The 12,219-nt window shown below is 48.2% G+C and overlaps 2 protein-coding genes across 2 annotated transcripts; both read left to right on the top strand.

Annotated features, from left to right (window-relative positions):
- Positions 1–302: 302 nt before the first annotated feature.
- LOC127298358 (uncharacterized) lies at positions 303–930 on the top strand. The gene has a single exon (XM_051328239.2). It carries the CDS (start codon positions 402–404, stop codon positions 759–761), a length of 360 nt encoding a protein of 119 aa, XP_051184199.1. The 5' UTR covers positions 303–401; the 3' UTR covers positions 762–930.
- Positions 931–6,520: 5,590 nt separating this feature from the next.
- Positions 6,521–7,363, top strand: LOC127302729 (basic blue protein). The gene is made up of 2 exons (XM_051333269.2): positions 6,521–6,788; positions 6,885–7,363. The coding sequence occupies exons 1-2, from the start codon at positions 6,623–6,625 to the stop codon at positions 7,256–7,258; spliced, it is 540 nt and encodes a 179-aa protein (XP_051189229.1). The 5' UTR covers positions 6,521–6,622; the 3' UTR covers positions 7,259–7,363.
- Positions 7,364–12,219: the final 4,856 nt, after the last annotated feature.

The following is a 12,219-nucleotide window of genomic DNA, read 5'->3' as shown; positions in this document are numbered from 1 at the left end:
CGCCGACAATGGCCCTAGGAGGAGATCGGCGGGTTTTTCGCTAGCTTAGGTGGAAGCCTCCGGAGATGGATAACAAAACTAAGTCTAAGTGTATCTATACAAGAATTGTAGTGCATCTCACCCTGAACATGTGACATTAATATTTCGATATCTATGAAATCCAAGTCGGTAGAACTGTTAAATATTTTCCTAAATAGCAAGATGAGTAAATAAATATATAGATATAAACCAGCCTTTTTCCCCCTATGCATATAATAAATACCCAACCTGAGAGCCAAAAAAGGGAAATGAGAAGGGGAAAAGAGAGGAGAGGCAGAATTAGCCAAGGCGCGTCCACGGCAACCCATCCACCAATCACCATCAAAGCCCTGCAGCGCGAGGCGGAGCCGGCGAGGGCGAAGATGGCTCCGGCGCCGGCGCCGGTGCCCAAGATCAAGGGTGCGCTGGCGGTCGAGGCCTTCACGGCGTGTGAGCTCGAGGTGGCGGAGCAGCTCATCCAACTCAGCGAGAGCAGCGCCTCCTCGGGCACCCCGCGCGCCCCCGTGGGCTCCGGCGGCTCCTACTCCTCGCGCTCTGTGGATGCCCCGCCGGCGGCGGCCCCGGCCGTAGCCCTGGGCGGTTGCGTGGACTGGGAGGAGGATGAAGAGCACGAGGTTGCCGGGAGGCAGCGCAGGGTGAGGCGCTACCGTCCGATCGTGGAGATCTATGCCGCGACGGAGGAAACTGGAGGGCGCACCGGCCGGAAGAACAAGAAGAAGTAGACGACGAGGTGTATAGAGTGAGGAATCTCCTTGTAATTATCGTAATTGCTGGGGGGTAGCTCGTAGTTTGAGCTCGCAGTCCTCTCTCCTTCCTCCTGGCCGTAGAGGAGTCGCCATCGATCTCGCTTGTAAAAGCTTCATCTTCTCAATAAGACTTGCTTTGGTTGGAGCTCTGTCCCTGTTCATCCATGGCGGGTTCTGAATTCTGAACTGTCTTTTAGTTATAGTCTGTACCGTGTATGTAGCTGGACGGGCGCCTGGCCTGGATCTGGCTCGAATTCTCGGTCGGTCGACGGCGCCTCTGCTTATCTACGATCTCCGCCGTGATCAGATCAGCTCCAGCCCTGGATTTGGTGGGGTAGCTCGCCTACTCTGTGCGGAGCCGCGAGGCCGGCCGATTCTCGATTGCGCCGCGCGTGCGTGCATGCAGTATTTGCAATTAACTATTCATTGCCGCGCGCACGTGAGCGCGATTCGATCATTCGATCTAGTGAATTTTGAGCTTTGATTGTTTGATTTGGGATTTGGTCGGGCAGCGGCAAGACCCACACACTGCTCTGGGTCGAATTCCAGTTCCCGGCGTGCAGCTGATCAGAATTTCTTAGGACATTGGACTGTAGATCGGCAGAAACGGTGCAAGAGCCGGAGCGGCCGGCCGGCTCGGGCGGTCATACTGTCATAGCCTGCTCCGATGCAAGTCGTGTTGGTTTAGCCGATCTATCGAGGAGAGTTTAGTTTTCTTGCATGTACCAAGACCAGATGCGGAGCAGCTGCTAGCAGAGCCAGAGACTAATGGTGGGGCGAATGGAATGGATAATTTCCTAACATAACCAGATTGTCATTTGATCAATGGGGTGGTGCATGCATGTGACCCACAGAGTGAGCGACGATGGACTCTCGGTTTCATCATACTGTAGTCTAGTTAGATCATTCAGTAAGATCGATCACCCGGAAGGTCGTACGGAGGCAAGCGGGCATTGCACGTTTGCACCTCAAAGCAGTTCGCCATTGCGTCTGCAAGATCTAGCACTGACGATGCATGCACGATAATTCTCAGCACCACCTAGACACTGTGTGATCGATTGGTGTAGGGACGATGGCTCCGTCGAACTGTATAATTTGATAACTTGTGTGCTTCGAAAACGCAGGTTCTAGCTATGGCGGGGAGAAAAATAAAGAAAGAGTAGCTTTCTACCTATAAACTATGTTCTTGGTGACATGGCCCAGATTGGCAGCTCACACACACCATCATAGCACAATCTGGGGGCTAGGTTGCTAGAAAAACAATGTTTGTCTATGGAGATCGAACTAAGGAGTTCAATCTGTTTTTACTGGATTGCTAGTATTTTGTTTTTTAAGTTTGATGAAGCAAGAGATATATTTTAGATTATGTTACATTGGCTAGAACGAAAATAATTCTGTTACAAATATACATCTTCCTAAGGACCAAAATGTTTTTCTCTAAGATGTACTATATATACATAGATGGAAGATTGGCAATGATAATGGTCGAAATTGTGGCAAGATGTCTGGCTTGGTGATTCATGCATTTTTTTAATTCAATATTGGGAGTTGTATAATGTTAAGGAGTTGTATGATATTGCGATATTGTGAAAACCGTTGGGTATAAGATTGCTAGAATTATCTGCGTTTAGGTATCAGATAACTTTGCATCACTGCCAAAAAAATTCATTTTGGTGCTCTAAAGTATTTTTTGGATATAAGAAATATATCTCTATTATTAATTTCAGAAGAAAAAGTGGAGTACAACGTACGTGTTTTGGGCTGGTGTGGCGTGTGTATTCTACAGTGACGTGTTTTGGGCGGGTGTGGCTTGTGTATTCTACAATGACGATGCTTGCTTTCCCGGCACTCAACATTTACGATGTAGATATTGTATTGGGAGATTAATGCAGATAAGATCCAAATGTTAGGTTGGTCGCTCACACAAAATTACACGTGGAATGGTAGATAGCGACCCAGAAAAATGTCATGGGGATGATGGACACCGCTCTAGCACGGTGTTCTCTCCTCCGTTGATTCATAGCAGAAAAGTGAAATCTTTTGTTTTCTATAGAACATGTAACGGATGGGAATCACCAGAAAACTTTGTAACATATGCTTTTGGGTTGAGAATTCTCCAAACATGGATGAAGTTCGATGGACAATCTAACAAATGTTTAGCTAATTTCCAACACTTTGCTTCTAAACTTCCAAAACGTATTCACCAACACAACTTTCCAAATGTGTGTGAGCCTCTCATCCAGAGCCGCTTACTAGCAGGGGTAAAGCATGTACACAAATACACAACATTTGGGTTGAGATTCATCAAACCTTCATAGGTTATTCTTTATGATTGATCATTATTAAAATATTAGACCATGAGATATAGAGTTAACCCAATGGTCTTATCATCTTGCTCCACTTCTACTTGTCATGTAGCCACCTCTAAGCTCCAAGCGCTCTAAAAGCCGTGATGCAGGAATTGAAGAGCCATTTTCAACTCTCCTGAATAATAGCTTGGAACTATGGGTGTATTCATATACCTTTTTCTCTACAATTATGTTGGGAAAATGTTAGATAACAATATGGCACAAGCCTTCACATGAAATAGCCTAGCCCTCCTCTCCTGCTTTAAAAAACGATCATGTGGGTGATATTGCACCATCCCTTCTATTTGACAAGGGTCTTGTCAAATACCCAACTCCAAACTTATGGATTTCAAATGAAACAACGATTAGTTTATTTTTCATCATCATTTGGATTGGAAGAGATAAATGTAAGTAGATAAATGATTTGTGATAGTCATGTAATTCTTTGTTTGAAGAAATTATATATGATTTTTGAAAAATTGTGTCCCTTAATTTTTATTACAGGACCTATTTTGTTTTGTAGGAATTATTTCCGGTGTCCATTGTGTATGCAATTTCAACGCATATTTTTGTTGAGCCGAATCTCCTATAAATTTTTATTTTATTTCTATGACAACCATGGCATATAGATCCTATTTAGAAAAGTGTCCACATTTTATTTTGCGATGCAACCAGAAGGTAAGTTATGTTACACATTCTTGCATTTTTAGTTCATAGTATGATTTAGCATGCTACATGAAATTATAATTCCTATGTTACTTTACTTATTTAGTTGGACTTCTAGAATGTTTCGAACTAAAGAAACAAAAGGCTCACACTTTTTTTTCTTTTTCGAAATGGGGAGTTTAACCCCGGCTTCTGCATCATGATGATGCACACGGCCTTTTATTAAGATCAAACAAGTATTAAGATCAAAAGGCTCACACTTGGTAAGAAGTACGTGTTACGCGAGGTTGAAAATACTAAACTGGTCCCCGGACTCAAAATTTGGACCACCAGCCCAACATTCTTTGGATATGCAGCCAACAAGGCTTGTGTGCACGCATTTTCTAAATACTACCAAGAAACATATTTGTAAGTTTTGTAAAATGTTGGGGGGGGGGGGGGGATAGGCACATTAATCTTGAGTTTAAACTTATCTTTTTTTTTCTAAAGCAATATGATTAGTTCCTAAGTTTATCGGAAATGAGAATGATGATTTCTACTGGTTCTGAGATCTTACGGCAAAACATATGAAACTCGAACATAGAAAGGTGCACAATCAAAACAAACACACACAAAAAGTATGATGATCGTAACCATTTGAGTCTAAGTTAATGATAGCATGTTTGAATCCAAATTTTCCTATTTGTGCATATGCAAGACCATAATCTCATACTGTTTCTTATTTTCGAGAGAGAGAGAGAAAAAAAGCAACCTTAATTAAGCCATGCAGGTGAAATGAGCGATAACGACCAAGCAAACGTTGCAACTTGCAGCTATCCCGGTATGCAAAAGCAACCTATAAAACATGCCCAAAAAGTCCAAAGTCGTCGCCCCCTAGCTAGCTAGTCCCAGCGAATCATGGCCGCCACCGCCATGATCATACTGCTCCTCCTTGCCGCCGCATCTCCACGCGACGGCGGCGCGACAGAGTACACGGTGGGCGACTCCGATGGGTGGGCCATCGGCCCCAACTACGACGCCTGGTCGCAGCAGTACAACTTCACCGCCGGCGACACGCTCGGTACGTCAGCACGCCGGTGCAATTCTCTGTGTCTAGCTAGTTGCATCCAGCACGGGGTGACAACCTGTAAAAAATCATCAATATATCCACTGGTCGTTGTAGCGTTCAACTACGTGCCGGTGCTGCACGATGTGTACCAGGTGACGCAGGACGCGTTCCGGACGTGTCAGCCGGCGGCGGGGCAGACGGTGCGCATGTGGGCGTCCGGGAGCGACGTCGTCGACCTCGCAGCGCCGGGGGACTACTACTTCCTCTGCAACGCCCCCGGACACTGCTTCGGCGGCATGAAGCTCTCCGTTTCCGTGGCCACGCCGCCCCCGCCTCCTCCGTCGTCGCCACCCACGCCTCCATTTCTGGCACCTCCCACGCCGGTGTTGCCGCCGCCGCCGAGCCCAGACGCCGTGGCCACGCCACCCTCGCCTCTGCCTCCCCCTCCTCCCCCGACAGCTTTGCCAACGCCCGCGCCTCTACCGCCGAGCTCCGGAGCGTCGTTGCAAGGCCGGCTCGACGTGGCGGCCGGTATTTCATGTCTCGCTGTGACCGGGTTGTGGATTATCTTTCCATGCTGGAGTTGATGGAATAGGTCCGAGAGTTGACTTTGCATCATCTTACCTTATTCCCAGTTTGGTATTGAGTTTTTGGTCGGTTGAAAAAACGGATTTGCTAAATTCCGGTCACCTGAGAATAAATCTCAGTCAATGGTACAGCCATCTGATATGGGCGCTTGTGCTGTGAAGTGAAGTCACAGGGCACGTCCGTACGCAAAGGCTTGTGCACTTGTTATCCATGGGCCTTTTTTTCTTTGCTGCGTGCAAGTCGGGCTGCTTCCCGCAGGCTTCAGGATAGTTTCGGGATGGGCTTCTTGTATTTATGTACTCCCTTCGATCTATAACAAGGGTTGGAGTTTTAGTTCAAATATGTTCTAGTAATTTAAACTGAAATCTGGACAGTTACTATGTATCAAGGGATTATCCTTTGTTGTTGAAGTCACTGCAGGTCAACCGACATGTTGGAGTGATTCTTGTCGCTTGGGTATATATAGATGCAAGTAGGCCGAAGTTAGTGTATCTTCTACGGGAGAAACATTTTAGCACGCGGGTGCATATGAACCCCTTGTGTGAAAAAATAATTTTGAATGATAAGAATTCTGAAATAAAATTTCACACGCACATCAAGATATTTTATGTCCGTACACAAGTTTATGGGAAAAAATAACATTTTATATGTCTCGTGTAAAAAAACAAATTTTGATGCTCTAACATGACTATTTACGTGACATTTTTTTTTATCTTTTTTTACACAGGTCACATAAAATGTTTTTTTTTTCTAAAAACTTGATTATGAACATAGAATGTCTGGATGTGCAAGCGAAAGTTTACTCCAACTTTTTTTTTACATATTTGTTTTTTAATGCATTTTAATAATAGGTGCATATAGACCTATGAGCGAATTAAAACACCACCTCCCGTGAAAATATACAGTATTGGAATCCAAATTGCCATATTTTTGCATAATATGCAAGATAATAATGGCGTACTGTTTTTTCTTTCCAAGGAAAAAAAAGTAAGCATAATTAAGCCAGACATGTTGGCAAGTGAGTGATAACGACCAAGCCAATCGTTGGAGGTTGCAACTTGCAAAGGCACCATATGAAAGTACACCACCTAACTTCTGCGAAAACATATCTCGGACTCAGAAAGTCCGTAGTCGTCGCCCCCCTACGCACACACGCCTCTTAGCTAGCAAGTCCCCGCGCGCCAATCATGGCCGCCACCGCCATCCTACTGCTTCTCCTTGCGGCCGCGGCAGCGGCTCCACGGGACGCCGGCGCGACGGAGTACGCGGTGGGCGACTCCGGTGGGTGGACCATCGGCCCCAACTACCTCGCCTGGTCGCAGAAGTACAACTTCACCGCCGGCGACACGCTCGGTACGTCGGTGCAGTTCTAGTCAATCCCCTATACAGGATATGCTTTCAGTCGTCTTGACGCTGCCGCGCGATCGCGGCCGGCCGGCTGGTGTGCAGCGTTCAACTACGTGCCGGGGCAGCACGACGTGTACCAGGTGACGCAGGACGCGTTCCGGACGTGCGAGCCGGCGCCGGGGCAGACGTTGCGCATGTGGGCGTCGGGGAGCGACGTCGCCGACCTCGCCGCGCCGGGGGACTACTACTTCCTCTGCAACATCACGGGGCACTGCCTCGGCGGCATGAAGTTCACCGTCGCCGTGGCCGCGCCGCCGCCTCCTCCTCCTCCCCCGCCTCCCCCGCCGGCGTTGCCGACGCCCGCGCCGCCGCCGCCGAGCTCCCGTGCCTCGTTGTCCGGGAGGCTGGCGTGGCCGGACGTGGCCAGGATTTCCTGCCTCGCTGTGATCGGTTTGTGGTTCGGCTTGCTGTCGTGACGGTGATGGAATGGTTCGCAGCTTTGACTTTGTATCCTCTTCTGAGTTTGGTGTTGAATTTTTTGTCAGTTAAGAAAACATCTTGCGACCGAAGTTCAGTATCTATCACTACGGAAAACCGGCCGCTGCCATGAAACCATCCATTGCTGTGTGTTCACGCACGGCAAAGAGCAACGAAAACAAAAAACGCACGGCAATGACAACCGCACGGCAAAAAGGACATACAGCGCACAGGAACAGAAAGAGCACGGCAAAGCCTAAGGAAAATGCACGGCAATGAAAGCGCGCACGGCACTGAATTCTAGACATTGCCGTGAGAAAGCCTTTGCTGTGCGTAAAGTAAGGTACCACGGCAAAGCTGCATTTGCCATGCAGTTTGTTATCACACCTTCCACCACACTCCACGCATATCCTAGGTCCACATGTAAGGTTTGCTGGCATTCCGGTGCTCTGGCGGATATCCCCCCCAGAAAACGGCGGTCTGCGTGTCCCGGGGGTTCTACCCCCCTAGATTTCACCGCGTGAGGTTCCACCAACATACTTTTTGGTAGGTTTAGTTTTGTTTAGGCCATATACACATGGAAAACCAGGTTTGGCACCCTTTGGCACATTATAGCCTCCGGTATACGCTCAACGGGACACTTCAGCCTACAAGCCGAGGAATCTTCCAAGTGTTATCGCCCGAAAGAGAGGAAGGTCACACATGGAAGCTATGCCTTGCACCATTTGGTGAATCACGCCTTCCACCACACTTCCACGCATATTCTAGGTCCACATGCAAGTTTTGGTGGCATTCCGGTGCCCCGGCGGTCATCCCCCCCCCCCCCCAAAACGGCGGTCAACGTGCCCCGGGGGGTCTACCCCCTAGATTTCAACGCGCGAGGTTCCACCAGCATACTTTTTGGTAGGTTTAGTTTTGTTTTGGTCATATACACATGGAAAACCAGGTTTGGCACATTATAGCCTTCGTTATACCCACAGTGGGACACTTCAGCCTACAAGTCGAGGAATCTTCCAAGTGTTATCCCGAAAGAGAGGAAGGCCACACATGGGAGCTATGCCTTGCACCATTTGGTGAATCACACCTTCCACCACACTTCCACACATATCCTAGGTCCACATGCAAGTTTTGGTGGCATTCCGGTGCTCTGGCGGTCATTCCCCCCGAAAACTGCGGTCTGCGTGCCCCGGAGGGTCTACACCCCTAGATCATAGCGCGAGGTTCCACCAACATAATTTTTGGTAGGTTTAGTTTTGTTTAATCCATATACACATGGAAAACAAGGTTTGGCACCCTTTGGCACATTATAGCCTCTGGTATACCCGCAACGGGACACTTGAGCCTACAAATCGAAGAATCTTTCAAGTGTTAGCCCCCGAAAGAGAGGAAGGTCACACATGGGAGCTATGACTTGCACCATTTGGTGAATCACACCTTCTACCACACTTCCACACATATCCTAGGTCCACATGCAATTTTTTGTGGCATTACAGTGCTCCAGCGGTCACCCCCCCATCCCCCGGAAATGGCGGTCTATGTGCCCCGAGGGGTATACCCCCTATATTTCACCGCACGAGGTTCCACCAACATACTTTTTGGTAGGTTTAGTTTTGTTTAGACCATATACACATGGAAAACCAGGTTTGGCACCCTTTGGCACATTATAGCCTCCGGTATACCCACAGCGGGACACTTCAGCCTACAAGTCGAGCAAATAGTTTCTTCATTCTTTGATTTCACGTTATTGTTAACCCCGCAAGGGTGTCCCTCTTCACTTAATTACATGTAATCTTTTGCAGGAAGTGAAGACAGGCACGTCACCAAACTTATTTGGCCTTTTCCAAAAGACGAAGACCAGGAGGGAGCAGCATCCTGAAACGGGGTCATGTGGGTCAACGAGCTAGCGGATGCCTAGTGTGGCGCGTACCGCTCGAAGTTCAAGGAGAAGCGCGGCGAAGACACCGACCCAACCACCGAAGACTTTGACGTTGAGGTTGCGTTGCTGGGGGGACAAGGCAAAAAGGGTGATCGCCTATGGATTGCTGATGGGTTAGTCGACCCAAGGACCATTCCATCTCTACGCCAGATCCGTCGTGGGCATACGAGCGAGCAGCCTCGGGTAGAGACCCGCCCACGGGCTTCGGATCTAGCCGTCGAGAAGTTACGGGTAAGTTCTTCGTCGATCCTCTACGCTTCATTACATGTTTTCCATTGCAATCATAATGACATCGCGGCGACATAACGTAGGCGGAGATGGAAGAAAGGGAACGGACGAACCAAGAGGAGAAGATGCTGATGCAACAACAGCTTAGGGACACCATGCAGGTGCAGCAGCAGATGTTGCAGCAGATGCAACAGCAACAACAGATGTTCCAGCAGATGTTCATGAACCAGGTCGTGCTGACTTCTCCACCGGGGAGTAGTGCTCCTAGCACGTCGTGTCCTCTTATCTTCAACTGGGTAAGTGGTTAACTTAATATCTCCATCTCAATGTTGTTTTGTTGTCTAACCGAACTTTGGATATTGCAGCCCGCGCCTGATCCGCACATTTGGCGCTCCTCCAGCGACCGCCAAGTCAGAGCCCGCTGACACCTCAGATGACCGTCAACAATACGGGCATCTTCCGGAGCCTGGGGCAGTTTCTAGGTGAGTTCTCCTACACTTGTAAGTTCTTCTACACTTCTAGTTCTCACATGCCTTAATAATTTATCCATACCACTTGTACTTGAATTTTAGCCATTCCACCACATCAATTTTAGCCATTATGTTCAATTTTAGCTATTCCATGTCAATTTTAGCCATTCCATGTCATTTTTAGCCATTATGTTGAATTTTAGCCATTTCATGTCAATTTTAGCGATTATGTTCAATTTTAGCTATTCCATGTCAATTCTAGTTCTCACATGTCTCACATGTCAATTTTAGCCATTCCATGCCACTTATGCATCTATGAACTTGTAGGAGGACAAGGAGATGGAGGACAAGGAGGTGGAGAAGTAAGTGGTGAAGGTTGATGTTCGTTGTATGAACTTTGTTGTGCGACTTGGACCATTCTATGTATGAACTTTGTTGTTGGAGACTTTGTTGGACTATTGTATGGACTTTGTTGGACTATTATTGTATGAACTTTGTTGTTGATGATGTACAAATGCTCTATATATTGTGCTATATATGTATCTGGATATATATTTGTATTTGTGAATTGTATATGCAGGGATTAATGGGGAAACAGGAAAAAGCTGGAAATTTGGCAGCACCTTTGCCGTGTGTATGCACACATCTTTGCCGTGTGCATACACGCGGAAAGGGTCCCACGCGTCGCCCACCTATGCATTGCGCTGGGCCGTTGTGCTGCTGTAGGGCTCTTTTCCATGCGGGGTGGAGGAGAAGCGCACGGCAAAGCCTGCCGCACGGTAAAACTGACAGGCGCACGACAAAGTCTGCTGCACGGCAAAGCCACCACAGCAGCGCACGGAAAAGGTTGTTCGCTCGGCAAAGCCTTTGCCGTGCGATTCTCGCGCAACGCACGGCGAAGATGGCTTTGCCTGCCGGAACGTTGCCGAGCGTTGTTTGTCGTGCACGGCTGCAGGGCAAAGACTTTGCTCAGCAGAATTCGGCCTTTGCCGTACGATTTAGGTGCATGGCAAAGAACAATCCTCCCGTAGTGTATTCACATAGAAACTACATGTTTCAGCCTCAAGAACCACACTAGTAACTAGTTACCCTCTCGGTACATATCATTTGTCAACTGCACTCACCCGCTGCTCATTTCACCATAATGATCATCAGACAAGCTATTAATTACAGTTTTACCAAAGAGCATTAATCGGGAACTAAATTTCAAGAAAATTCATGTGTGTCCCGAAATATAAATTTCCGGAATTAATAGATTCAGGCCTAATTCAAATAAATTCAAATATAACTGAATTTCTTTAAACAAATTATAGAATTTGGACTTAACAATTCCAAAGTAATTTCTGCAAAATCCTAAATTCCTGAAATTTGGACGACTTCGGTAGGTCTCGAATTCTAATCAAACCGAAATTCCAAACCATGTGACTAGCCTACATGATCTAGGATGATACAAGCCAACCCATCATTCATTGACTCGACGATCCAACGATGGCCATCTCCACCTCGACAACGCAGCGCGATTCCACTATGTAGCCTCTCGACTGGTCCTGGAGAACGCTGAGCGGGCAAAAGTTTGAGAATCCCCATCGGTGTTTACCCTGATATACTAGTAGTCATGCATAATGCCACCAAGGCAACATAAATATAGGTTATCAGCCAAGATCAACCGCGTGGAAAACTAACGAATAGGTGATATGGATATCCGGGCCTGGTACTCTAGGACAGCCATTGATATGATATTTGAGTATGCGGATGAAGCCCGGTGATCACATGGGTACGTGAGCACGCGGTGAGAGGCTGACACGTGTCTAACGGTGTTAGTTCTCCGTGAGATGACATTTGTAATAAAAAATTGTGTCACCCCGATAAAAAAATCGCACGTCCCCCTCTTTAACCGCTGCGCCTTATCCTCTTCGCATCTCTCTCCAAGCCCCACATTTCTCTGTCTCTCTCCTAACCACTGTGGAAACATCGATCTAGCGGCGAAAAATTGAGGAGCACCGAGCTGGAGAGCTCGCCGTCGTCGCCGCGTCCGCATCGGGACGCTTCCTTCACGCGAGCATGCGGCCGCAGGGGAGGCCGCCGCCGTCGCCGCGCACGCATCGGGACGCCGCCTCCACGCGAGCACGCGGCCGCAGGGGACGCCGCCGACCTTCCTCTGCACGGGACTCCGCCGACCGGCGCACCAGCTACGCTCGTCTCGTCACCGGCCGCCTTGCTGCTTGGCGGGCGGGCGCCAAGAAAGGCCAGATGGGCTGCCTGGGGTGGATCAAGACGCGGACGTCGTCCCGCAGCGGCCGGCGGGGGAGCTCCTCGGCCCCGCCGA

Source organism: Lolium perenne, chromosome 5, assembly GCF_019359855.2.
Source record: "Lolium perenne isolate Kyuss_39 chromosome 5, Kyuss_2.0, whole genome shotgun sequence".
NCBI lineage: Eukaryota > Viridiplantae > Streptophyta > Magnoliopsida > Poales > Poaceae > Lolium > Lolium perenne.
The sequence above is the reverse complement of the archived record's forward strand: the minus strand, read 5'-3'. Positions and strand labels throughout refer to the sequence as shown.

What these genes read in the sequence shown, in the direction of transcription:
- LOC127298358 (XM_051328239.2), top strand. Translation starts at nt 402, where the DNA reads ATGGCTCCGGCGCCGGCGCCGGTGCCCAAGATCAAGGGTGCGCTGGCG.
- LOC127302729 (XM_051333269.2), top strand. Translation starts at nt 6,623, where the DNA reads ATGGCCGCCACCGCCATCCTACTGCTTCTCCTTGCGGCCGCGGCAGCG. An exon ending in CACCGCCGGCGACACGCTCG is followed by an intron (nt 6,789 to 6,884) that starts GTACGTCGGTGC and finishes GCTGGTGTGCAG; the next exon opens with CGTTCAACTACGTGCCGGGG.